The sequence below is a fragment of the Onychostoma macrolepis genome, chromosome 09 (assembly GCF_012432095.1).
Source record: "Onychostoma macrolepis isolate SWU-2019 chromosome 09, ASM1243209v1, whole genome shotgun sequence".
Taxonomy (NCBI): Eukaryota; Metazoa; Chordata; class Actinopteri; order Cypriniformes; family Cyprinidae; genus Onychostoma; species Onychostoma macrolepis.
The window spans coordinates 1,391,125-1,418,895 of NC_081163.1; the positions used below are offsets into that span (position 1 = coordinate 1,391,125).

A 27,771-nucleotide genomic window follows, 5' to 3' on the forward strand; every position below is an offset into this window, starting at 1 on the left:
CCTCGTCTGATGTCAACAACACAAAAACTACCGCTGACCACTGAGGTGAAGAGAGTTTGGCTTCCTTTATTCTTCCAGATTTCAGATACTGTTGTATTTCCTCCACTAGTGAACGATCACCCAGTTCATTCAGACAGTGGAACAGATTGATGGATTTCTCTGGAGAGTCAATGATCCTGATCTTCTTCTTGATGTACTCAGCTGTTTTCTCATTGCTGTCAGAGCTGCTTCTTTTCAGTGTCATTATTTGTTGTAGGAGAACCTGATGAGACTCCACTGACAAACCCAGAAGGAACCGCAGAAAAAGATCCAGATGTCCATTTTTACTCTGAAGAGCCTCATCCACAGCTCTCTGATGCAGGCCAGAAGACCTTTGAGTGTGGAGTTTGTATGTTCCCTCTGTGTTGATGTTGGTTTCCTCTGGGTTTCTCCCACAATCCAGAAACACACAGGTCAGGTGAACTGGAGACTGTAGTGAGTGTGAATATGAATGTGTGTGATGGACTGGACATCTGTCCAGGGGCTTGTCCTGCCTCTGACCCAAAGGCTCCAGCCTCCTGACCCTTCATAGGACAAGCGCTGGGAAGATGTGTGGAATAGATGGATGGATGTACTGTAAAGCTTCTAGTCCTCCCTCTCTCTGCCACTCTTTTTACCCCCATCAATGTGTCTTCCCTGATCCATGTTCCCAAACAAAATCATTCCAAAGCCATCCATTTATCAAAAGATAACCAGAAAGAAAGAAAGAAGACGACCTACTGGTTCGCCTTTCAGCTGAAATTGAATTTAGTTGTGTTTGGAATAATTATTCAATTTCATAATAAATATTCTGCTAAGATTTTAGATTGTGGAGTATGAATGAGAAAAGTGTTCGTGGATTTTGACAAATGTGGCCATTTCATGCATGCATATCATGTGTTGATAAAGAGAAAAATCACACTCAGTAAGTTTAACTAGAGAATCACAGCAAAAGCGCAGCGCGAATAATCAGCCAAACGTTCCGTGAAAGCAGCGCACAGCGTCCTGACTCCTGCTATTGAGAATGATATCAGAGGCAGATGCTAGAAACACACTTTTGTGAAGGGTAAGTATATGCTGCTAAAATGCATATTGATATTTACATTTTTATGAAATGCTTACAAAATAGCTGAAGTACGGCTACAAAAATTCCTGAGTTTACAAATCAACACTTGGCACATCACATGTAGGGTAAAAAAAAAAAAGAAAAAAAAAGAAGATATATAATTCAAATGCATTATATAAGAAGTCATTACAATTCAAAATACGCTATGTTTTTTTTGTGGTTTTGGTAAATAGGAGGTAGAAACTCTTGTTCTGTGGTCATGGTGGCGTGGTGGGGAGGGCTCTGTCTGCTTCACTGGAGTCATTCCTACAACAGCCGGCCAGAAATGCAGTTGTTACAGAGATCACTGAGGTTTCTATTCATCAAGTTCATCTGTGGCGTTTGCAGAAGCCCTGACATGCACAGCGCTATCAAACCATGCTGAAACCTGAGCTCAATAAGAACTGCGTGTCTCTGGCAGGCTAGAGGAAGTAGGACTGGAGCGTCCCGCGGCGGCGCACATCCGTCGTCCAGCAGTGAAAGCCTCCTCCCAGCGAGTTAGCATGCCGGATGCTGACTTTAATGGTCTGAATGCCTGCGGGAGAAACGACAGACAAGAGCAGGTGAATGAGGAATCGCATCATGAGGAGCTGAGGATGGTTTCATCGCAACGAACGGCGCTCTCACCGAGACTCTCAAACATCTTCTGTATGGTCAACTCGTTAGCGTCCACCATCACGCTTCTCATCCAGCATCAACACGTTCATCGAGAGCCATTTGGACGACATCCACAGCGGGTGATCTGAGGTTGAAAAATACTCATGTTAAGCCAAATATTTCGCAGATGCATCATGGGCATTCATCATCGATGCGATATGAAATATGCAATTATTAGAGCAGTGACCGAGTGCCATCAGGTGAACACGCAGCATGACTATACATTTCATTTGAAACATTATTTCATTCAAAATCATTTCCATGTTGTAGTTTGAATATCTGATTAAAACTGTAATACATTATTAATGCATCTGTAAGATGTCGGCAACATCAGCTCAGGATGTGAACCGGTCCTTTAGAGTAATTTGCGGTTTACAAAAGTTTGTTTTCAAGCTCAAGCTCAGATCTGTTCCTGTATGATATTATTGCGTGAGCATTAATGAAAAGCTTTGTAAAAACTGTATTTGCATTTTCTTTTTCACAGTTGCCTTTTCATTTTAATGTTGGTAATCTTGCCTTGAGATTGCAGTGAAAATGAAACATCAAATCACCAACTGCATTTTATTTTTCTATTTGACAAGGACAATGCATTGTCACAGGGAAAATTAAAATGAAAATTAAATCATTTCATTTTCAATTTTGGCACATATTTTGCGTAGTTTGCTATAATTAAATGGTTAATCTGGTTTTCATTTTTCATTTTTATAATTTAATTGATTTATTTCAAAAAGGCAGAAAATGCCTTCCATATTCCTGTACAGAAAAAAACAGCAGCAAGTGATTGTGTTTGACATTAATGTCTGTGAGCTTCATCTCCTGCATGCAGCCGAGCTTAAAGAGTCGCTCAAGGAACTTTTGAGCATCATATCAATATAATCATATTAGGCAGAGCAACTCAAGCACTTCCAACAGACGAGATACATTTATTTAACAGATGAAATTTCTCCAAAATGTATAAATATACAGGTGCTGGTCATATAATTAGAATATCATCAAAAAGTTGATTTATTTCACTAATTCCATTCAAAAAGTGAAACTTGTATATTATATTCATTCATTACACACAGACTGATATATTTCAAATGTTTATTTCTTTTAATTTTGATGATTAGAGCTTACAGCTCATGAAAGTCAAAAATCAGTGTCTCAAAATATTAGAATATTAATTAAGACCAATACAAAAAGGATTTTTAGAAATCTTGGCCAACTGAAAAGTATGGAAATGAAAAGTATGAGCATGTACAGCACTCAATACTTAGTTGGGGCTCCTTTTGCCTGAATTACTGCAGCAATGCGGCGTGGCATGGAGTCGATCAGTCTGTGGCACTGCTCAGGTGTTATGAGAGCCCAGGTTGCTCTGATAGTGGCCTTCAGCTCTTTTGCATTGTTGGGTCTGGTGTCTCTCATCTTCCTCTTAACAATACCCCATAGATTCTCTATGGGGTTAAGGTCAGGCGAGTTTGCTGGCCAATCAAGCACAGTAACACCATGGTCATTGAACCAGCTTTTGGTACCTTTGGCAGTGTGGGCAGGTGCCAAGTCCTGCTGGAAAATGAAATCAGCATCTCCATAAAGCTTGTCAACAGAAGGAAGCATGAAGTGCTCTAAAATCTCCTGGTAGATGGCTGCGTTGACTGTGGACATCAGAAAACACAGTGGACCAACACCAGCAGATGACATGGCAGCCCAAATCATCACTGACTGTGGAAACTTCACACTGGACTTCAAGCAACATGGATTCTGTGCCTCTCCACTCTTCCTTCAGACTCTGGGACCTTGATTTTCAAATGAAATGTAAAATTTACTTTCATCTGAAAAGAGGACTTTGGACCACTGAGCAACAGTCCAGTTCTTTTTCTCCACAGCCCAGTTAAGATGCTTCTGACGTTGTCTCTGCTTCAGAAGTGGCTTGGTAGCCCTTTTCCTGAAGACGTCTGAGCGTGGTGACTCTTGATGCACTGACTCCAGCTTCAGTTCTCTCCTTGTGAAGCTCTCCCAAGTGTTTGAATCGGCTTTGCTTGACTGTATTCTCAAGCTTGCGGTCATCTCTGTTGCTTGTGCACCTTTTCCTACCCAAATTCTTCCTTCCAGTCAACTTTGCATTTAATATGCTTTGATACAGCACTCTGTAAACAGCCACACCTTTCAGTAATGACCTTCTGTGACTTACCCTCTTTGTGGAGGGTGTCAATGTTCGTCTTCTGGATCATTGCCAAGTCAGCAGTCTTCCCCATTATTGTGGTTTCAAAGAACAAGAGATATCCAGAATTTATACTGTAGGGATGGTCATTTATTCAAACTCAAATGTAAATATTCTAATATTTTGAGATACTGATTTTTGACTTTCATGAGCTGTAAGCTCTAATCATCAAAATTAAAAGAAATAAACATTTGAAATATATCAGCCTGTGTGTAATGAATGAATATAATATACAAGTTTCACTTTTTGAATGGAATTAGTGAAATAAAATCAACTTTTTGATGATATTCTAATTATATGACCAGCACCTGTATATCAGTGTTTTAATTTAATTGCTATATTTTAAAAAATTAGTTGTTTCCATTGAAAAAAAATGCAATTGATTGCGCTGGTGCCTCCATGTTCCACTCTCCGCACAAACTATTGGATGCAGCGCACATTTATCTTTAACGTTTTTAAACACTGTTATATGCTTGAACTGTTTTGGTATATCAATAGATTTTATTTTAGGCAAGTCGTGATGATTTGATGATTGATCAAACATGCTATGATCAGCCTGCCGGTCTGCCACTGGCCGCTTGGTCCTTACTTTAAGAAAGAAAGAAAGAAAGAAAGAAAGAACTTGTTTAACGAACAAAAAATGCTCCAAACGTTTTTCAAAATTAACTTAATAAAAAACAAAACTAAATATAATCACTTTGCTATTATATACAAAACTGAACTATTTTAATAGCTGAAGCATGAGCTGTTTTGGGAGAAGGAAAAAGGAAAAAAAAAAAGAAAAAAAAAAAAAGGGCTCGGCTCGGAAATTCTGATAAGCTGTCGGACATGGGCCGGGCTAGGGCCTGAGCATCTCGGGCCAGGGCTGGGCTAAGGCCTACATTTGAGGCCCGTGCAGGGCTCTATGCTAAATGACTGGAGAAGATCCAGCTAATGACACTTTAATTAAACAATTCTAAACATTTTTTTAATTAAACATGCATAGATGAATTGTTCACAAAAACATGCATTTAGAAAATTTTCATGCTTTCATGCATTTCATGCTTGTGTTTAAAGAGACGTGATGATGAGCTTTGGGTGCTCTGATGTGACTGAAGGTTGTGCTTTGACTGAAGAGCTTGAGAACCAAGCCACCAAACTCAGGTCAAACCTCGCATCAGAACTCGCTGTACTCACTGTCTGGAATAAGAGGAGGTGGAGGAGTCACCACAGTCCAGCCGGCCTTCTTGAACATCTCGATCTGCAGGAGAGTCAGTATCATGTGAGCACGTCTCGCTGCAGTGCTATAGATCAACACTAGGTGGCAGCACAGCACTGACCTGCTTGCAGGGCCGATCCGGGTTGGACAGCACCAGCCCCGGGCCGATGATGTTAAATGTGCCGTCGATGTGCATGGGGTTTGGGTCTTTGAAGGAGATGATGTGGATCTTGTAGGTGGGAGCGAGGTGACGTCTCATCCACTCGATGCCCATGAAGTTTGTAACCTGTCAGTAAAAACCTGTCAGCAGGAGCCAGAGTGTGAGAGAGCAGTGAGCTCGGAGCGGATGAGGACACTCACCTGACTCCTCTGTACAAAGATATCAGTGCCGGCCCTGATGAAGTCTGCAGCGTCGAAACACGGCTCGAACTCAGTGGTGACAAACTTCCCCTGAGCGGCCAGCTTATATCTGTCCTCCACGGTGCAGATGGGGTAATCCTACACACATTTTATTATTTTATTTGGATACAAAAAACAAGCAAAGAAAACCGAATCCAAATACCCTGAGAAGTCATTTTGCAAGATATCACATACACATGGCTCACACACACACACACAGACACTCACACAGACACTCACACAGACACTCACACAGACACTCACACACTCTCGCTCTCTCACACACACACTCTCACTCACGTGCGCGCACACACACACACACACACACTGTGAAGTGCTGCGTCAGCGGCGTAACACACATCTGTTCACACCTGATCGTACAGCTCGTCACTCATGGTGGGTTTGGGCGCAGTGGTCCACTTGGCTCCTCGCCTGAAGTACTCTTTAATGAGGGGCCGATATGCTCGGTACTCAAAGAACCGGGCCCTCCAGGCCATCGGGGCCTCGATGATCTCGTTCCCCACCACGATCAGGATATCTCTCGGCATCGCTGCGTACATGCCTGTGCAGAAAACCAGTGTCAGCACAGATATCAGTGAGAGTGTGAGTGTGTGTGTGTGGGGTGGGGGGGGTGAGTGTGAGTGAGTGAGTGTGTGACATTTTGGCCGGTCCTCACTTTCTGGGACCCCTTTAAAGGCCTGTTTGAGGATCAAGACTTTGTTTTAGGGGTCAGGTTATAATTGGGTAAAGGGTAGGTTTAGGGTAAGGGTTTGGGTGAGGCACTTAGTTCTGAAGGTTAGGTTAGGTAAGGAGCTAGAGATTGCATTGTGTCAATGTATGTCCTCACAAAGATAGCTATACAGAGTTGTGCGTGTGGTCAGCTCTCACCGGTGGAGGTGAAGTCCGGGGTTTTATACTCCACTGACCAGTCGATGGGTTCCGGTCGTCTCACAGTAACTCCCTCATGCTGGAGAATATTGCACATTTCCTCGATTTCAGCAACTGCTTTCGTCACGTGGTCCTTCGGGAATGTCGTTCCCCCGTACTGCTGGTAGAAGGGCCAGTATTTCTCATAGGTGTTGGCCTGCAGACACACAGCAGCAGCACAGCTTGGTTAGGTTAGCAGTTCTCTGATCATTGCATGGTTTATAATGCACATTAGTCTTATGATAGCTATAATGATAACCAGTGCTGGGAAGGTTACTTTGGAAATGTAATAGGTTACAGATTACAAATTACCCTATTTAAAATGTAAGTAGTGGTGTAACTATTTCAATCATCTTTTAAAGTGAATGAATGTTTTTAAGTGTAAATCATTCTGAAACTTTTAACGCAGGCCGGGTTAACCTTACACTTAATACCGATTACTGTAAGACTTTCAAAATCCTTCACCACTTTAATTAAAGCACAGCACCACAAAATCAGACTTTAGCACCTCGTCTTACTTTGAGATCGTTCTGAGGTTAAATACAGATTTAAAATCATAAGATATAATTTAGTAGCTATGATACTGTTTTTGAAATCAAATTTGTGCATAGTTATTACAGAAAACATTGGCGTCTAACGATGCTTTGGAAAAAAACCGTTAATCTTAAAAAATAAAGCATATACACAAACCCAAATAGGAAATAAAACAGTTATGGAATAAGCATGTGTCCTAAACTCCTGAAACAGTACGGTCTCATTTTAAAGCAGTCAGTGCAATTTGGGAAAGAAATCAATGATATCTGCCTGTGTGTGAAAATATTCAGATGGAACCCCCTTAATAATCTTTGCAGTGAAGTAACTATAATTTAATTACACATTTTTTCCTCAGTAACTGTAACAGATTCCAGTTACATTTATTTCTGTTAAATGTAACTTACTTTCCCCAACAATGTTGAAGTAACTATAATAAATACATGTAAATATAATGGTATACATGTAAGTATGTGTGAGTGTGTGTGAGTGTGCGTGCATGTTTTTGTGACAAATGAGGACATAAATGTGTATAATGACAAGGGTATGACAGGTATTACAAGGAGAAGGTGACTGAAGGTATTGAAAATATGAAATAGCAGAAAGTTTCCTGTAAGGGGTAGGTTTAGGTGTAGGGTTGGTGTAGGACAATAGCACATACAGTAAGTACAGTATAAAAACCATTACGCCTATGAATGTCCCCACTTTTCACAAAAACAAACGTGTGTGAGTTTGTGTATGTGTATGTGTATGTGTATGTGTGTGCGCGTTTTTGTGAAAAGTCAGGACATAGATGTGTATAATAACAAAGGTATGACAGGTATTACAAGGTGAAGGTGACATCTCAGGACATTGACCCATGTCCCCACTTTTCAAAACGCTTATAAATCACTCAGTGTGAGGTTTTTTTGGGGAAAGTTGAAATGCACAGTCTCCTGTAAGGGGTAGGTTTAGGTGTAGGGTTGGTGTAGGACAATAGCACATACAGTAAGTACAGTATAAAAACCATTACGCCTATGGGATGTCCCCACTTTTCACAAAAACAAGCATGTGTGTGTTCTGTACCTTGACCTCCACGGTGAACGGGGGGACGCAGGCGTTCTCGGCTCTCCCTACAATCACCTCCTCGAGAGGGTCCCACTCGTTGTGCGCGCACACGGGGCAGTCCTCGGGCTTGTGCTCGGTAGCCGGCTCGTCCGGGGTGAGCGGGGGTGTGGCGGCAGAACTCGAGGTGCTGCGGAACGCGCGCGACACCCATCCCGACACCACGCGACCCACCTGTGTGACAAACCAAACTCACAAATCACCACCGAACAACAACAGAAGTCAAGAAAGAGCAATGAGATTAATGCAAGTCCCAGAAATTGCTAGTAAATTAAATGACATTTTTAGTTTTGAAATAATACTTGTAAAACATACTCCAGTAAACACGGTTTTATTTACACTTATAGTTGGAAAGAATAATCATTCGACAAAAAAAAAAAAAAAAATTTGGTAACATTTTATTTTAAGGTGTCCTTTACACATTACATGTACTTACTATTATAACAACAATTAATTATGCATAATTGCATGCAAGTAACCCAAAACAAAACCCTAATCCTAACCATATAGTATAGGCCAGTGCTTCTCACTTCCAGTCCTGGGGGCCCCCTGCTCTGCACATTTTGCATGTCTCCCTTATTTAACACCTGATTGAGATCATCAGCTCGTTAGGAGAGAGATCCATGAACTCAACTAATGAGTTGATCTCAATGGTATAGGCTACATGTAGTTAATTAATATTACTCAGTTCTTGTACTGTAACAAGAACACCTTAAAATAAAGTGTAGCTTAACCAAATAGTTTTTACATAAACTGTAATAACTTGAGGCCAAAGATCGGTTCAAGATTGCATTTACTCAATGAAATGCATCATCAAGCAGTGCACTTTTATTTTTTTATTAATGCAATACAACACAGAGCTGACATTTCAAATGATACTTTTCCATAATACACAAAGTATCATAAGTATGCAATGTCAACTGAAATCAAGTACTAAAGATTACATGAGAAAAAGTAGGAAAAAAAAGAAAAGAAAAACATAACTTGAGGGTAAGACATTTAAGTATAAATTACAGTATATAAATTAAAGTCATTGCAGAATGAAATCGTTCGTCTTGCTTTCTTATTTTCTGACAATGAAATGGTATTTAGATAATTTTTAAATTCTTTCAAAAAAACAATAAAATGTGGTTTGTTAGTAAATTTACATTTATGAATATAAAATTTACAAAGAAAAAAAAAATTTATTAGTGAGGAAATATTTCTGTTGCAAAGACCATATTTTTTTCCAATTCAAATTTCTAAATAAACTATTCCAGTAAGAGATTACAGGTGACAAAGTAGTAACTTTTTCAATAAAAAGAGATCTAATTTTATAATTTCTATCTTTTTTAGTAGAAAAACATATTTTACCTATAGTAGTATCTATTGGTTCAGGAAAAGAAGCTTTTTTAAATGGGGAGTAACTGCTATTTTTGAAGAGCATACAAATTCCTGATGATATTGCTCCCATAACAATGGCAAATTCCTTTGGACTAACTGGTATGTTGTATTCTGAAATAAATTCTATAAAAGTCATTAACAAACCTCTTCTGTTAAATAACTGACTTACTAAAAGCAAACCATTATTAAACCACTGATTAAAAAACAAAGATCTATTTTTATATAAAATATTTTGATTATTCCAAATAAAAAATTTATGGGGGGTAAAATTGAGTTTATAAATTAACGCCCAGGCCAAGAGTACCTGTTGATGGAAATTTGAAAGCTTAACAGGTATTTTGGATATGTTATAATTGCACATCAACAGACATGTAATACCTCCAACAAATGAAAATGCTTGTTGTGGAAAAACATACCAGATTGAATGTTGATTTTTCAAATACTTAAGCCAATTTATTTTAAAAGGTACAATTTAAAAAGTTGAAATCTATAAAATTTAGGCCACCTTTGTTATCAAGCAGTGCACTCAATCACATCACCGGTGCAGTCAACTTACACACACCAAGTTCTTCTCTACTGCTTTTTAAGCAAATACCCACAGCATTAGCCTGCCCTCTACAGGTCATCACAACAACTGACAATTCATTGTCACTCTACAACATCCCTTTCCCCCCCAAGCTTACATAATCACAATGCTATTTCTCTCCACAAACATAACTACAATATCATTAAAAATAGCATTACAATTTGCAAATCACTTTTTTTTCCAAATCTACAATTCCCATTCAATATTACTTCAGTTCATAATCTTTCAAATGAGTAGGAAAGTTCCTGGTTCTTTGTGACCGTCTCATAATTCTAACAGGACTAGCAGGTTCATTCATTTCAGTGATCATCTCAGAATGTGGAGAGGAATTCCTAGAAATGTCCTCATTTCCCGCAGTCTCTTTAGCAACTACACTTGCGGAGTTTTCAGGAACGTCGAAATCAGGGAATTTACAATCCATTTCCTCTTCCGAAGTGTTTACAAGCAATTTCTGCCGGGCATGAATTCGATCCACATGCCGTCGAACCACTTGTCCATCACCTAGCATTACTTTATAAGAAAGTGGTCCAGTCACAGTCGCTATATGGCCCGGAATCCATTTCGGTCCATAAGTAAAGTTCCGAGTAAGTACTGGATCTCCAACACCAAAAATTCCGTTCACTGACCTTTTTATCATGATAGACTTTTTGCTTTTGTTGTTGTTCATGAATCTTCCTTGTCAAATCAGGATGTATAAAGTCCATAGAACAGCGTAATTTCCATCCATACAACATTTCCGCTGGAGAGAACCCTGTGGTGGTCTGGGGACTGATCCTGTAACTAAATAACACTCGAGACAATTTAGTTGCAATTGTTTTTTTGCATGGTTTTAACAATTTGGACAGCCCGTTCCACTAACCCATTACTAGAAGCATGGTAAGGTGCAGAAGTCACATGCCGTACTCCATTTTTATGCAGGAACTCCTTGAATTCTGCACTAATGAAGCAAGTACCATTATCTGATACAATCAGTTCGGGTAATCCATGGTTACTGAAGCTATTCCGCAAACATTCGACAGTGGTAGCAGATGTGGCTGAATTCACTGGATACACATCCATCCATTTTGAATGTGCATCAATCAAGACAAAGAAAATTTTTCCCATGAACGGTCCTGCATAATCCACATGCAATCGTTGCCATGGTTTATCTGGCCAATTCCAAGGATGCAGTGGGGCAACCGCTGGAGCATTTCTATGCTCCTGACACATACAACCGGTTTTAACCAGCCTTTCCACATCCTGATCTAACTTAGGCCACCACACAACTTCTGGCCAAAGCTTTCATCCTAGACACTCCTGGGTGGCATTGATGTAATTGTTTCAGAACATCTGGTCTACCCACACTGGGAATGATTACTCTGCCCCCCCCCAAAGCACACAACCATCCTGTACACTTAACTCATCTTTCCTTAATGTGAATGGGTCAAACTCCGTTCCTGTTAATCCATGCAAACATCCACGTTGCACGGTGTCTCTCACCCGAGATAATACTGGATCTCTTCTAGTCCACTCTCTCACCTGTTCTGCTGTGATCAAGGTGATATCAGCATTCTCCAGCATTAGTACTCTTTCCTCCTGCTCGGTGGAAGATTCCATTGGCAATAGTAGTCGACTTAGAGCATCTGCATTGCCATGATCTTTGCCGGCCTTATAGATGATGTTGTATTCGTATGCTCTCAGGGTCACAGCCCATCGCTGGATTCTAGGAGAGGACATTTGGGGAAAAGCTTTTAACTTGTTAAATAAAGACAATAAGGGTTTATGGTCTGTAACAATTGTACATTTTTGACCATACAAATACTTATGAAAGCACTGTAAGCCAAACATTACAGCCAACCCTTCTTTGTCCAACTGCGAATAATTCCGCTCAGCTTGATTCAATGTTCGTGACATAAATCCTATAGGTCTTTCACTTCCATCAGGCATCTTATGCAAAAGAACTGCACCCAAGCCATAAGGAGAAGCATCACATGATAAAACCACATCCTTCTGGGAGGTCATAATGAACCAGAACTTGTACAGAATTAATCATTTTTTTAGACCGCAAAAGCAGCCTCTTGTTCCCCGGCCCAGTTCCATTTAGTATCTTTCCGTAGCAGTTTGTACACAGGGGCTAAAACAGTAGACAGATTGGACAAGAACTTATTGTAATAATTTAAAAGTCCTAAATAAGCTTTCAACTCGGTCACATTCTTTGGTGAGGGAGCATTTTGAATAGCCATCACCTTTTCTGGTGCAGGATGGAGGCCTGTCTCATCCACTTTATGACCCAAGAACATTACCTCTTTTTCCATGAAGGTACATTTACTCCGTTTCAATCGCAGTCCTGCTTCCTGCAGTCTATCCAATACTCTAGCAAGAGTTTGAAGATGCTCTTTATCATTATGACCGGTTACCAGGATATCATCAAGGGAAACTGCCACATGCGGAAGACCCTGCAGTACCCCCTCAATGGTCCGTTGGAAGATGGCGGGGCTAGAAGAAACTCCAAAAGGTAAAACACGGTAAGTAAACAGTCCTTTGTGGGTATTCACTGTGACATACTTCCTGGATTCTGCATCTAATGCAATCTGATAAGCATGGCTCATATCCAATTTTGTGAACTTCTGTCCACCCGACAGAGTTGCAAACAAATCTTCAATCCGAGGAATGGGGTACTGTTCCAACTTTGAAACTCTGTTTAGCGTTAGCTTGTAGTCCCCACATAGACATACGGTGTTATCAGACTTTAAAACAGGTACTACCGATGCAGCCCATTCAGAGTGTTTAACAGGTACTATGATGTGTTCTCTTAACAGGCGTTCTATTTCAACTTCTACCTTTGCCTTCATTGCATAAGGGACCAGCCGGGCTTTGAAAAACCTTGGGACTGCTTCCTTATCTACATAAATCTTCACTGGTGGACCCTTCAATTCCCCCAACTCCTCTTTAAACAATTCTTCATGTTGGCTGAGGACTTCAGGCAAAGTTAAATTTTTCACCGCTTGCATCCTATGTAGGGCCTCCCATTCCATTCCCAATTCCTTAATCCATCCTCTACCCAATAAACTGGGTCCTGTTCCAGGTACTACCACCACTGGTAACTGCTTCACTATGCCTTTGTATCTGACTTCTACTTGTGCAAAACCCAATATGGTTAGAGCTTGACCATCATCTTGCTTTACTGACATCATGAGCCAATTTCCTCAATACTGCAACATAATCGAGCACAGTTTCCCCCTCTTCTCTTGATCTCGAATTAAATTTAAATCGTTGTACAATTTCACTGGGCTTTGGATTGAAATGCTCTTTAAGTAAATCCACTAATTCATCAACCGTCTTTGAGCCTGGTTTAACTGGGCTCAATACATTTCTCAGTAGACTGTATGTTTGACTTCCCACAGAGCTCAACAATATAGCTTTCTGCTTTGCTGCTTCTGTAATCTCATTTGCCTCGAAGAAATGTCGCAATATTTCACAATATTCTTCCCAAGACTGGGATTGACTATCAAATGGTGTGACTGTTCCTACCAGATTGGCCATTTTCTTTTCCAAAGCTCCAGCTCAATGAGATCCAAGTTTCATCTTCAACAAAACTCCTTTCGTCCTCAAAGTATTCCCCCTTGTTTATCCTCGTCGCCAAACTGTAATAACTTGAGGAGGCCAGAGGTCGGTTCAAGATTGCATTTACTCAATGAAATGCATCATCAAGCAGTGCACTCAATCACATCACAGGTGGAGTCAATTTACACACACCAAGTTCTTCTCTACTGCTTTTTAAGCAAATACCCACAGCATTAACCTGCCCTCTACAGGTCATCACAACAACTGACAATTCATTGTCACTCTACAACACAAACACACACACACAACAGATGACATTTTGCGTGTTAAAAAGTGATGGTATTCTGTAATTGGCACAGTGCATCAGGAATGAACTCATTGGATGAATGAAGGCTTCGAACTCGACTCTACACGCCTGCTGTTGCGCAATGATCGTGATGATAGCGCTTGTACAGTCTGATCTACAGCTCTCTTCGTGTTCCTGGAGTTTCTGATCTCTGATCGTTACAGCTGTGCTGTCACTCATTCATAACACATGATCTCCAACTCGGAGCCAATGCAACATTTTCTCAGAACACGATCAAGACAGTAAATCAAAAGACAGACGAATAAAAAAAAAAGTGAAAGTGACGTGACATGTGGCCAAATATGGTTACCCATACTCTGAATTTGTGCTCTGCATTTAAACCATCCTAAGTGCAGGCGCACACACACACACACTGTGAACACACACCTGGGGTAGTGGGCAGCCTTTTTTGAGGGGGTTCGGTCTTGCTCAAGGGTACCTCAGTCGTGGTACTGAAGGTGGAGAGAGCGCTGGTTGTTCTACCCACCCACCCACCCCTACAATCCCTGCCGGATCTGAGACTCGAACTCGCAACACGAGTCCGACTCTCTAACCATTAGGCCACGACTGTCCCTAAAATGATGATAGTCTCAGAATGCATTTAAGAGTTTAACACTACAAATCCTTTTTTTTAATGATCAAATCAATCAGCTTTTATAATTATGATGGTACGTGTGAGTTTCTGTGAATGCATTACATAAGACTCTCATCACTCACTCACTCACTCACACACACACACACACACACATACACACATACACACATACACACATACACACATACACACATATACACATACACACACACACACACACACGTGGCATTACTCTCTAAAGATCCGCGTAAACGCGCGATATTCACCATAGCGCCGATCAGATGCGCGGCTTCTGCTCCGCGGCTCCCTCCTCTCAGGCATCTCACACGCAGCATGTTGTTCTGGTTCTGGTTCTGGACCGAGGCTCTCAGGCATGCAGCTGCAGTTCTGATCCGGGGAAGTAGAAGAGGCGCCGCGGGGACGCGCTTTTATAGTGCGCGCGGGCGCGGAAGATGGCAAGGAGCGAAATTCTTGAAGCAACGAGACACGAGAGAGACTCCAGCAGGAGAAGAATCCCTGACAGCACCACGTCCTTATCGCTATCGCGTCTGAGCTGCGTTACAATGGCCCACCACCATATATATATATATATATATATATATGATATACACTACCATTCAAAAGTTTTTGAACAGTAAGATTTTACTATTTTTTACTGTTTTAAAGAAGTCTCTTCTGCTCACCAAGTCTGCATTTATTTGATCCAAAATACAGCAAAAACAGTAATATTGTGAAATATTTTTACTGTTTAAAATAGAATATATTTTAAAATGTAATTTATTCCTGTGATCAAAGCTGAAGTTTCAGCATCATTACTCCAGTCACATGATCGTTCAGAAATCATTCAAATATTCTGATTTGCTGCTCAAAATACATTTATTATTATTATTATTATGTTGAAAACAGCTGAGTATATATATATATATATATATATATATATTTTTTTTTTTTTTTTTTTTTTTTCAGGTTTATTTGATGAATAGAAAAAGACTGGAGTAATGATGCTGAAAATTCATCTTTGATCACAGAAATAAATTACATTTTAAAATATATTCAAATAGAAAGCAGTTATTTTAAATAGTAAAAATATTTCACAATATTACTGCTTTTGCTGTATTTTGGATAAAATAAATGCAGGCTTGGTGAGCAGAAGATAATTCTTTAAAAAAACATTCTAAATCTTACTGTTCAATAACATCTGACTGGTAGTGTAGATATCGTTGCATCGAGTTGTTTTGGATAATAAAAAAACGTCAGGTCTGACAATATCGTGTCTTTTCGAATTTAATTCTAGATTTATTCGCATTGGCCCATGAAAACCTCTATGAACACACTTGACATGACTTGACCAAAACATCGCGATGGACGAATTTACGTTTTATTAAGAAGTGTTTGCGTGTTCTGCACTAATGTCGCGCGCACACAGGACAGATGCCTGACTCCGCTGCGAGTCCTGATCAAGCACTGATTCAGCTGCTCTCCTCTCCTCTCTCCTCTCCTCTCCTCCTGCTGCTGCTGGCTCTTTACGCCGCATCACTCACCGCCAGGGGCGTAAATTTCATCTAACAGTGCTACTGTTAGATGAAACACTACTGTTCAGACTGAACATTTGCTTGTCACTTTTTAATACTTTTTAATAGTGATGCGAAAAACAACAATAGTGTCACTCCACACACCTGTAGTACTTAAGGGAGCGTCTTTAAACTCCACACACAGCGGGAAAACGTTTGTAATATTAATTAATTCATTCAAATAACATGACCTCTCGTGGTCATGTTTAAAACTACAGTTTTGCGCTGGTTTCTTTCATCAGTAGTCATGTTTTACTCACTTTCAGTTTGCATTTCTTTTGTTTATAGATAAGACCAGTGAGACATATGGAGAGAAGGAATATATTAATGTTCTAATATCAAGTGAAAGCAATCTAGCATTTACATATCTCAATGAAACTGCTTGTTTCCAATTACTTCATCAACAGAAACTTGTTGAAACCGGTAAATTAATTAACCATAATTCATTATGTGATTCCAAAAGATTCAAAACTATATGTTCTTCATTAAAAATATTACTAAGGAAGAATAATGCGATTTCAGTCTATATCTTCATTGTAGCCCTTGATTGGTAACACTTTATTTACTGCAGAATGAGGAAGTTGTTTAGTTTCCGGTTGTTATTTCTGTGTGGTACTTTTGAAGTATAGTAGGCCTATGTGGATTCTTGTCACAAAGTTCAGGAAACTTCGAAAGACTTGATTAACTTGTTTATTAACTATTATAAAGAAGACCATAGACTCTTGCGACAAATGTTACAAAATGTCACTGTCATTATCTAATTCGACACAGCAAATCCAAATTATTCTGTGAATATCTTGTAGCATTCATGTGATGAAGCAAAAATAGCCTTACACAGCATATAAACTAATTGGTGTTTGCTTAATTTGGTTACATTAATAATGAAGCTGTTATTTTTGATGCAAATTGTCATTATAAACTCTGGAAATTTATACTGTATAGGGTCAATACAATTCAGATTAAAAATCATATCACTAGTCATAGAACTCTAAGTAATTATAGGATCATGATTCATGGTGCACTTCTGGTGTCATTAAGTTGTTTTACTTGTATCTATCTTTTAAACAAACATGAATATTACAACATACAGCCTTCCAGCATTTTTATTTATTGGTTTGTTTTACAATCTCAGATCATCAAAACTGGTAATAAGGAACACATTAAGCAATGAAGTAGGTGAGATGAATTTAATGGCAGTTTTACACCATGTAACAACCCATTTTCAATAGCACAAAAAACTGGATTTTGCTAACTTTATGTAATCAGTGTTTAGCACTAAATTGAAGATTATTCTTTATTTTGTACATGAATATACCATGTGTATTTATACCAGGTGTATATAGCTGTGTCTATGCACCCTGTGCATGTCTGATTTTGTCAATTTGCATGTTATTGCAAATAATCTCTGCTCTTAAATCCAATTGTATAATCTCATGACCAACCAACCTCACTGAGAAATTTTAATGTAACGCATTTCTCCACCATGATACCAATCATTTTTAAGAACAGAGAAAGTATGCACAGAACGCTGTTAAATGCCCACGATCATGTAATACACATTTTCAACACATCACTTCTTTTTAGGATTGATTTATTGATAAACATAAAATGGCTGAATTAAAAGAGTCAAAACACAATGAAATCAGTCAGTTAACAGAAAATTGCATTATACATTGTTGATGTGACACCTGCATGACAAATACAAATTACACCACATACTCGTTATGTCTTGACGACTCCATTGCTGTAGACAAGCAGTTCCCAAAATGGGGTGCACAGACGTATTCTGGGCGTGCATCTCTTCAAATATCAAGGTCTTTATACATATTCACTTACATGTCAGAGAAACTTTTGTGTGTTCTGGGAAGTTTTTATCAAATTTTATCAAAATATAATTTTTTTTTAATCAAAACTTCCCCATACAATAGTTCCACCAAAACTTCCTCTTGATTACAAGCTTTAGTGCTCCTGTAAAAGAATCTGTTTGTATGTTTACAGCAAGCATGTTAAACCAGCTTTTAAACACAGATATCCATTACCATCATAAATACAGCCAAACATGTACCAGCAGAATTAGAATCAGAAAGAGGTCAGAATCATGCATGGTATGTATGTGCATATGGGCCCAGGCAGATAGGAACCCGCATCCTAAAGCGATCACATTACTTACTTCATTGCCTGTATGGCTCAAAGGTCACTCAGTTGCCTAAGCAGCCTCATAATGTCTCCTTAAAAGTCAGTGATTAATATATTTATTGACTATGATTTACATTGTGCAGTGGCTTGCGCAACGCTAATTGTTTCATGAAATTTATTAGGTAACTTGCTCAATAGACAATTTTTGACTATTACTGATACTCTTGTGTTTGATCTGGATGGCTTGTTACTTTACAGAGATTATGTAGCCTATTTATCAGATGCAAATAATTAGTTATAAGTGTCCTTTGCTAAGCAAATTGTTTGGTACTTTCCTGATATATGCTACAGTGAAGGTCTGTAAATGGCTCTTTGCAGCACTTGTTGTTTTGGACCCATTTAAAAAAAAAAAAAATGCCCAGGGTTGATTGCTACGCTATTGTGCAACAGGTATTTAAGTTTGTGATACTTCCTTCCTCATACAAAAGCACCTGGGGTGAACGGAAGGTTTTTAATCATGTGAAAAAGTTACTGTCATCTTGATGAGGATAAATATACCTTATGTTCAACTACTCATAACATCTTTTCTGAACTCTATTGGGAACGACGAAATTGCGACCATAGTTGTTTTGGGAAACACACCCCTGAAAGTACAGATTTATGTTATAGTTCTTCCTTTATATTTATTGTTTTATATTTTAGAAATGAAGCGATATCTAAAAGATTGTGTATGATAGGAGGAGCCATGAAGGATGTCATTAAGATCAATTCTTCATTATTAGTCCCATTTGCAGTCAAAATGAAGACCTGAAATATGTATATCAAGGGTTTGGCAAGTGCGTTAAAGTTTAAGGAGAACTCTACCATCATTAATGAGGTACTAGGATCCTCCCTGTCAAAGAAAAAAAAAAAAAGATTGTCAAGCTACATTCATGTAGGATTGATATACATAGATTAATATCATTCTGAATTATTCTCATCTCTACTGACCTGTTGATTTCTTCTTGTAGTAAATGAGTCCGACAGCTGCAGTGATGATTCCCAGCACCAGACCAGACGCCCCGATAGCAATTTTATTCCTCTCAGACTCCGGGAGAGACGGATCTGTGGAGTATGTCAAACACCATGTCAAATTATGCTTACCACAAACAGTTATATGACAGTAGGTGAGTGTCTCATCTTACCCCAGTCATAAAACATGGGTTTATTGAAGCTGGCATGCTCAACCATACAGGAGATCTTCTCTCCAGATTTGGGGCTGTACTCCAGCTCAGAGTGAATCTGGTAGTACCAGTCTCCATCAGCCATCTCCATAGTGGAGGTCACTTCAGAAGTCATCAGTTTACCATCTCTCAGCCAGGACACTTTTATGTGTGGAGGATAAAATTCATATGCGCTGCACATCAACACAGCTGGATGTCTGCCGCCAGCCCGCGTCGCTGAACTGAGCTTAATCTTTGGTTTCACTGAATCAAGAAGAGCAACATCCTAAATACACAGTTTCCAGTGCATGTTACATGTAACAGCATTACATATTTTAATTACAAAATAAATGTAACTGTAATCTGTTACAGCTATTGAGAAAAACATTTGAAATTAAAATCAGTTACTTATGAAAATGTAAATTTAGAAAAGTAATTAAAAGTAACCAGTTACATTACTTTAATGAAGTAACTGAAATAGTTGCACTACTTATTACATTTTAAATAGGGTAACTTGTAATCTGTAACCTACTACATTTCCAAAGTAACCTTCCCAACACTGACGATATAGTTACTGTGACCACACTACACAACAAATTGGTGACAGGGGGTCACACATTATACAATTTTTATTCCATTAAAATTCCATTCTTACATTTTAAAATACTATTATGTAATGCTTACCTTTTCTGGTGAAGTTGAAACATTTTTTTTTAAATAATTATTTTCTAGTCGCCAGCATATACTCTACATGTTGACAGTAAAAATGAGAGAAGAGTTTTGCGCCACTTACCTGATTTATCACTGATGCTGTCGTCAAAGAATTCAGCATTGCCTTTGCAGAACCAGTCCACAACAGCTCTTTCTTCATGCACAATGGTGCCATTGTTCCAGGACTCCGCGAGGTTCCTACCATACTCATTAAACCCAACAAACCTCCCCAGAGTGCTGTCAAACTGTATGAATAGATATTTATTGAAATAATAGTTGTCAAAATACACCATGTCACTGATATTAGAAGAGCTGTAGATGCATCTTGACATACGGTATCGGTAATATACATTAGCTGAAAAAGAATAAAGATGCAGAACAATCTGTCAGATAAGCATGTCAACAAGGAAGAAAAAAAAGATGCATCAGTCAGTTGCAGTATGGATATCTTTTCAAAAAGTACAAGTAATATTTATTTTAGAAGCTCCATGCAGGAACTTCAAAACGAATGGCCCTTCTTAAGAAAATATTGCAAGATAATTTCACTACTACTACAATTACTACTAGTAGTAACAAAACAACATTATTGTTGATATTTAATTATTATTTTGATACCTCTCATTTTACTTACCGCTTTCTGCTACAAGAATTGCAGCCGGTATTAATATGAGATGACAACTAAAGAGCTTTTGCAGTGACATTTTCACTCTCGCTGAATCGCAGCTGAATGCTGGCAGTGCTTCGTTCACGTTTCTGAGATTGATGTCCAGGATAACTCTACAACCAGTTATGCAGGTATAAGTGTCAAATGTTGCTCGGCAGTGAACTGCTCTCATTTTAAAACAAAAACACTGTAGATAGTCCAACTAATTTAGATACAACTAATATATATATACTGTATATACACTGCCGTTCAAAAGTTTGGGATCAGTAAGATTTTTAATGCTTTTTAATGGAGTCTCTACTCCAGTCTTCAGCGTCATGTGATCTTCAGAAATCATTCTAAAATGCTGATTTATTATCAGGGTTGAAACTGTTGTGCTGCTTAATATTTTTTTGGAACCTGTGATACCTTTTTCTTTAATTCTTTGATGAATAAAAAGTTAAAAAGAACAGAAACCGAAATCTTTTCTAACAATAAAAGTCTTTACTATCACATTTTATCCATTTAACACATCCTTGCTGAATAAAAGTATTAATTTCTTTAAGATAAATAAAAAGAAAGACAAATTTACTGACCCCAAAATTTTGAATAGTAGTGTATATTGTAACAATTTCTATTTTGAATAAACACTGTTCTTTTTTAACTTTTTATTTATCAAAGAATCATGAAAAAAGTATCACATGTAGGTCCCAAAAAAATTAAGCAGCACAACTGTTTCCAACAATGATTATAAATCAGATTATTAGAATGATTTCTGAAGGATCACGTGACACTGAAGACTAGAGTAATGATGCTGAAAATTCAGCTTTGCTTCACAGGAATAAATTATATTTTAAAGTATATTAAAATAGAAAACTTTTTTTTTTTACCAGCACACTTTACTGTTGGGATGGTACTCTGCAGGTGATGAGCAGAGCTGGTTTCCTTCAAACATGATGCTTATAATTGAGGTTCATCAGACCAGAGAATCTTGTTTCTCACAGTCTGAGGGTCCTTTAGGTGCTTTTTTAAATCAAATTCCAAGTGTGTTTTCAGGAGAGGATTGAGTCTGGCCACACTGTGGAGTGTTGCAGTGATGTTTGTCCTTCTGTAGGTTTCTTCCATCTGCATATGATCATGGAGCTCAACTAGAGTGACCATCAGGTTCTTGGTCACCAGTCTAGACAAGGCCCTTCTCCATCAGTCATTCAGTTTGGCTGGGAGACCAGCTCTTGGAAGAGTCCTGGTTGTGCCAAACTTCTTCCATTTGAGAATTATGGAAAACACTGTGCTATTGGCAACCTTCAGTGCAGCAGAATATTTTTTTGTAGCCTCCCCCAGATCTGTGCCTCGACACAACCCTGTCTCTGAGCTCTGCAGGCAGTTTCTTTGGCCTAATGGCTTGGTATTTAACAGGAAGCCAGTGTGAATGGTAAAGAAGAAAAGAGATATCGAGGAAGTTCTAATAATTATATGGGCAGCTGAATTATTGACCAACTGAAGTTTGTGAGGTGACCCAAATAAGAGAAAAAGGCTCTCTAGGACTAATCTTGCCTACCCCTGGACTAGTCTATCTAAAAGAACCTTATGAGAAATAGTATCGAAAGCTGCACTCAGATCAAGTAGAATAAATATGGTTAGGAGTCCATAATCAGCTGCTATCAGCAAATCATTAACAACTTTTTTGGCCGTCTCTGTACTATGCAAAGAAGGAAAACCAGACTGAACATTTTCAAACAGGTTGTTTTTTAAAAGGTGAGCATTAACCTGAGATGCAACAATCTTTTCCAATATTTTTGAGATAAATGGTAGATTGGTCTATTGAAAATTGAGAAAATTATTAGGGTCAGTGCCTGATTTCATACCAAATAGAGAAGATAAACAGACTTTTACCAAGTGAGTAGGAAATGGGTCTAACTGACAGGCAGAAGACTTTGATTATCGAATAAGATCTTATATATTATCTTATTATTAGATATTTCATCAACAGTTGGAAGTTAAAAACTATAAAATAAGGAAAAAAGAATATAAAGGGAAGGCGGATGCAGCAGATCACATGCCATATTATTTTGAAGAGTTAATTGTTTAACATGCTCATTTTTGGTATTAAAAAGGTCAAATGTTTACATAAATTACTAGAAAATAGGTGAGGAGGAAGAGTATCAGGTGGCCGTAAGATATTATTTACTGTATTAAACAAATATCTCATGTTCCTTTCATTTGACCTAATTATAGTAGTATAGTAATTGTTACAGATACCAACAAGTAGTTACACCAGAGCAACAAATGAGATCAAGAATGTGGCCTTTACAGTAAGTAGGAATATTAACAACTTGTTGTATTACAAAACTGTCAAGGCATGATATAAAATCCCTGGTGAGAGTGTTATTGACATTGTCCATGTGTATATTAAAATCACCCAATATAACAACATTGTGAGATTCAGAACACATCAAAGTTAAAAATACAGTGAACTCATTAATAGTCAGTTGTAGCTGTTTCCTTTAATGAGGAAGAAAGTTCCAGCAGCGACTCCCAACAGTCCAAGAGTCAGACCCACTCCACAAAACACAGCTGGACCAACACTTGGGAGAGCAACATCTACATCTGGAAAATACAAGCAAAGGATACTGGAGGATGGATGAGAATTATAACAGTTGAAATGATGATTTCAACAGAATTATGAGTTGAATCCATTCATTCAGTTTGAAAATCACACTCACCCCATACTTTGGTCTGAGGATGACCCTGGAAGGCTCTGTGGTTCACCGTACAGCTGTAAATGTCTCCTTCAATAGGTGTAAATCTAAAAGTTGAGAAGATGTTGAAGGTACCATCTGCCCTTGGACGGTATTGGCTTAAACTCATGCCTTCTGTCACATTAACATTATTTTTAGTCCATGAGATGCTGAGAGATGGAGGATAGAAGCCGGTCACATGACAGATGAGGGTGTTCTGAACACCCAGCTCTACATCATCTTTTGGATAGATGGATGTCTGTGGTGCATCTAGAGACACATATAACAGTATGTATTCGTTCATTCAAATAAATATTCCAGATTTTCAAATAGTTGTATCTCGGCCAAATATTGTCTGATCCTGACAAACCATACATCTATGGAAAGCTTATTTATTCAGATTCAGATATGATGTATAAATCTCAATTTTAAAAAATGTACACTTAAGACTGGTTTTGTGGTCCAGGGTCACATATTATGTAGGGTGTCCATATTAGAGATAATCACCATGTTTAGAATGAAACTATCATATTTAAAAACATGATATTAATCATATAATATAATAAAATATAATTTGTTGTTACTACTGTAAATATATATTCAATTATTATTGCATCTCCTTTTCAGAATATTTACTTATTAAAATGATTTTGTTTCTGTATTTTAAAATATATTTTTTATATTAACATTTTAATGACAGTATACATATTGAACAAAAATTTATTATTTTATTTTTCAAAATAAGCAGAAAATAGTACAAACTTTGCTAAAGTGATTGTTTTGAACAAGTATTAACTTAGACATTATTTTAAAAAACATTATTTTAGCTGAAGTATTTGTATCAATAGCGTGTGCCTTTTACCCCATGTGTGGGGTAAAAGACCCCTCTTGCCACCTCATACATTTATAAGATTTTTAAACAAAATAAACAACTTGAATGATTTATTTTCACACAAAATATGTTGCTCCATTAATGTTCAATGCAACGTATATATTTTTTTCTGCAATTATACAATTTAGGCGCAGTGAATAGCACATTTCTTCTTAAGGTGGGCCTTTAGCCCTTTGTACCCTACCTAAGATGTCCCTGTTATATTCATTACAATTTTAGTAGCATATCTTCATGCCTTACCCATTTCTGGTGGTGGGCTCTTGAAAATTTTAGTCAAAAAGGCTTCATCACTTTTGCATCCTGTCATTTCAATAACACTTGTTTCATAAAAATGAGGAAATTCAATAGGATCTGCAAAATCAGGCAATGTTACTACTCCTCTCTTCTGATTGTAGTCAGCATGCCACATCTCCTCTTCATCAAGTCCATGCATATCCTCTCCATCTGTCTCAGAGCATCCATGAATTCCGAAATATTCATGTACAACTGAAATACAATGAGCATATAAAATCAGTTTATTTACATGCATGGAATAGCTACAGCCTGGAGTTGATTATTCCACTTTGTCAGGTTTTTGTCCTTAAAATAATCTTGAGTGTAGGGCTAACTTCTTATGAATTTCTTCCCAAGCCTCCTAATTCCAAAACATCATTGTGTGAGGGGTTCACATTTGCATTATTTTGGATCTTTGAGAAAAGTATGAATTAGATTTTTATGTATGTGTGTATGTATGTCTCTCTGTCTGTTATGGATGTCATTTATTAAGGACATGTATGGTTTAAATGCTCATTCTCTGCCTAATTACTCTGAGTTCTTGTGGGTGATGTACTTTTGTGAAGCCATCAATAGCTATTTCTTATTATGAACCTGAGTTGTAAATTATACAGATAGGATCCCATTCATATGTGACATTAAGCATTAATGTTTCAGTGATTCTAGAGAGGAAATAAAGCCTATATAGGTTCTTCTTTTAAAAAATTGCAATTTCACAAATTTAATTTGTGAATATAAAAGTAAAAAGTAAGAACAGTGATATGAACATTTTAGGCACTTGAGCACAAATAATAATATTTGCTGTAGCTCAGATGTAATTGTCAGTCCTGTGTCCCTATGTCTTGTGTTTCCCTCCCTCTTGTGCCTTTATTTGGTTAGTTTCCTGTGATTAGTTCATTATTTGGTTAATTTCTGTCCTGGTGTGTTTAATTATCTTGTTTAGTTTGATTATTATTTAAGCCCCGTGTTTCCCTGAGTCTAGTGTCCGCTGTTAAATGTCATTGTTGTCTTCCTGTGTTGGATTCCCTGGTGATTGTGTGATTAAAGATATTAGATATGAAGAATCTCCGTGCTTCCTTGCTCCAAGCGTAATCATGACAGTAATAGCAGCTGTTTTATTTTTTCTTCCGTTTTTTAACAATCTATCTCTTTTTCAAATAATGGTTGTGTGAAAGCAAACAATTTAAACCCTAATAAAGACACAGGTTTTGAATGAATGTGTTATAGGTGATCAGTTTGAAATTTTGCTATTTTACCAATTATGAAAATAGTACCCAAGTGATTAAAAACTTAACTTACTTTCAGCATCAGTTGAGAGAACAGTGGTTAAAGTAAGAATTGTTATGTACAGCTCCATCCTTGACTGATGAGAGTCGAACAAACACTGACGAAATACTTAACAGATATGAAAAAGGCAAGTATTAGCCTTTGTGTCATCCACTCAGAGTTTGACCCACACAGTGACACTGCTGTATCTATAGGAGGAATGAAAGGTTTTCCTCATTCACCTGTCAAGCAGCTTGCTGATCTTATCTAATGTTTTGATTCCTTCAGTCTGCAAGTGTAAAATAAGTGCAATAACAAACTGTTTTGTTAACTGCAAAAAGGAGCAGAGGAGACAGAGGAGCTTTTAAACCCTTAAAAATAACTAACTAAAAGTAAGATCATTACTAACTTAGCATTGCTCTTACACTGACAGTCATTTAAAAAATAGTTTTAAATCTCTTTCACTAAGTTACTTTTTTAACAAATAGTGGTGGAATAACAAATTCATCCTGCATGCACTTTAATGTAACTTTATAAGGAGCTGCTGTCACTGTGGCACAAACCAAAACAAAATGATTTAAATTTTTTAACGAAACTCTGCCATTTTACTACCGCAAGCCCCCAGGTATCAACTAAAAAATGGCGGGCCCCTCAACCATCAAATTCTCTGGGCCTCTCCTCCAGTGAGAGCTCTCCGGCCGCTGCCACAACACCAAGTCCAGCACCCTCCTCCAACTGCTGTAGGTGAACAAACTGATATCAACTCTCAGTGACATTTCTGGTCCCCGTTATGATAGTAGCAAGTTTCACAAATGTTTACAGAACAAGCGGAAACACAGTGTGCCTGTAGCTTTCTCTATTTCTGTTTTATTACATGATAGAAAGTCTATTAGGTCTATTATGCATCAAACTAAGATTGCTTTGAGGACAAGTAATGCTGTCAAGTTAGTATTTTTAAACATCCACTCACCTAAAAATAAATCACTTCTGGTAAATGCCTTAATAACCACAAACAACCTGGCTTTTATGTTTATAAATAAAATGTGACTAGAAAACAGCTGTAGTGCAACAGTCCTCAATACAGTCCCAAAACATTTCTACAGATCTCAAATCCACAAATATACATCCACATTTATATTTATTTATAACAGTTATTTAATTGATTTAATTAATTTATAGGGATGATCATGTGGTTTTCAAACCAGAAGCACCTCGTTGAAAAGTCAAAATCACCCTTTTTAACTATATGTTGGAATTTTACTCCTTTATCAAGTAAAAATGCCTTTTTTAAATTTTTTTTATTTACCATTGCAATATTTTACAGCATTTATTCATCTTGATAAATGTGTTTGAGACAGAAGCCTGTAATTTGTATTTATATTGTATTTATTTATTTGTATTGTATTTTGTATTTCACTCTAGGTGGCAGTATTACATCAACAGTTAATATCACAGCATAAATAAATAGGACGTAATCTTGAGCAGCTGAAATATGAATAACCACAGGATGGCGGTCTAAACCCTGTCATGGCCATCCATCCAGGAATGGAAAAGGCTCCAGCATCTCTGTGACCTTTTAGAGGACAAGGGATTAGGAAAATGAATCAACAGAAGATGGCAGTCTAGTAGTTGTGTCAAAGTAATTGGTTTTTATAAATGAATGGAAATTTGGTTGTAAAGGTTGTCTATGTAAAAGATTGGCATTATAACATTGTAGAATCTCAGAATAAAAAATTTGTTCTATGGT

At 37.8% G+C, this 27,771-nt stretch overlaps 3 protein-coding genes across 3 annotated transcripts; all 3 read right to left on the minus strand.

Annotated features, from left to right (window-relative positions):
- Window positions 1-1,228: 1,228 nt before the first annotated feature.
- Window positions 1,229-13,799, minus strand: LOC131547274 (glycine amidinotransferase, mitochondrial-like). The gene is given in 10 exon segments (XM_058787732.1): window positions 1,229-1,658; window positions 1,751-1,800; window positions 1,802-1,865; window positions 5,157-5,220; window positions 5,300-5,464; window positions 5,539-5,676; window positions 5,949-6,139; window positions 6,466-6,661; window positions 8,101-8,313; window positions 13,619-13,799. Coding segments are annotated over 10 exon segments (1,206 nt in total). The 5' UTR covers window positions 13,631-13,799; the 3' UTR covers window positions 1,229-1,545.
- A 3,720-nt stretch (window positions 13,800-17,519) lies between these two features.
- LOC131547275 (H-2 class II histocompatibility antigen, I-E beta chain-like) lies at window positions 17,520-20,953 on the minus strand. Its single transcript, XM_058787733.1, has 5 exons — window positions 20,844-20,953; window positions 20,295-20,567; window positions 19,484-19,765; window positions 19,290-19,403; window positions 17,520-19,191 (listed from the first exon to the last, which is right to left on the minus strand). Exons 1-5 carry the CDS (start codon window positions 20,911-20,913, stop codon window positions 19,169-19,171), a joined length of 762 nt encoding a protein of 253 aa, XP_058643716.1. The 5' UTR covers window positions 20,914-20,953; the 3' UTR covers window positions 17,520-19,168.
- A 1,945-nt stretch (window positions 20,954-22,898) lies between these two features.
- LOC131547276 (H-2 class II histocompatibility antigen, A-D alpha chain-like) lies at window positions 22,899-26,264 on the minus strand. The gene is made up of 4 exons (XM_058787734.1): window positions 26,058-26,264; window positions 24,726-24,971; window positions 23,579-23,863; window positions 22,899-23,462 (listed from the first exon to the last, which is right to left on the minus strand). Exons 1-4 carry the CDS (start codon window positions 26,113-26,115, stop codon window positions 23,341-23,343), a joined length of 711 nt encoding a protein of 236 aa, XP_058643717.1. The 5' UTR covers window positions 26,116-26,264; the 3' UTR covers window positions 22,899-23,340.
- Window positions 26,265-27,771: the final 1,507 nt, after the last annotated feature.

Excerpts from the sequence above, each read along its gene's own strand:
- LOC131547275 (XM_058787733.1), bottom strand. The coding sequence starts at position 20,913 with ATGTCACTGCAAAAGCTCTTTAGTTGTCATCTCATATTAATACCGGCT. Across the intron at positions 20,568-20,843 it reads AATTCTTGTAGCAGAAAGCG|CTAATGTATATTACCGATAC; the intron begins GTAAGTAAAATG and ends ATTCTTTTTCAG. Across the intron at positions 19,404-19,483 it reads ACCCATGTTTTATGACTGGG|ATCCGTCTCTCCCGGAGTCT; the intron begins GTAAGATGAGAC and ends CATACTCCACAG.
- LOC131547276 (XM_058787734.1), bottom strand. The coding sequence starts at position 26,115 with ATGGAGCTGTACATAACAATTCTTACTTTAACCACTGTTCTCTCAACT. Across the intron at positions 23,864-24,725 it reads GAGCCCACCACCAGAAATGG|ATGCACCACAGACATCCATC; the intron begins GTAAGGCATGAA and ends ATGTGTCTCTAG. Across the intron at positions 23,463-23,578 it reads TCCTCAGACCAAAGTATGGG|ATGTAGATGTTGCTCTCCCA; the intron begins GTGAGTGTGATT and ends TGTATTTTCCAG.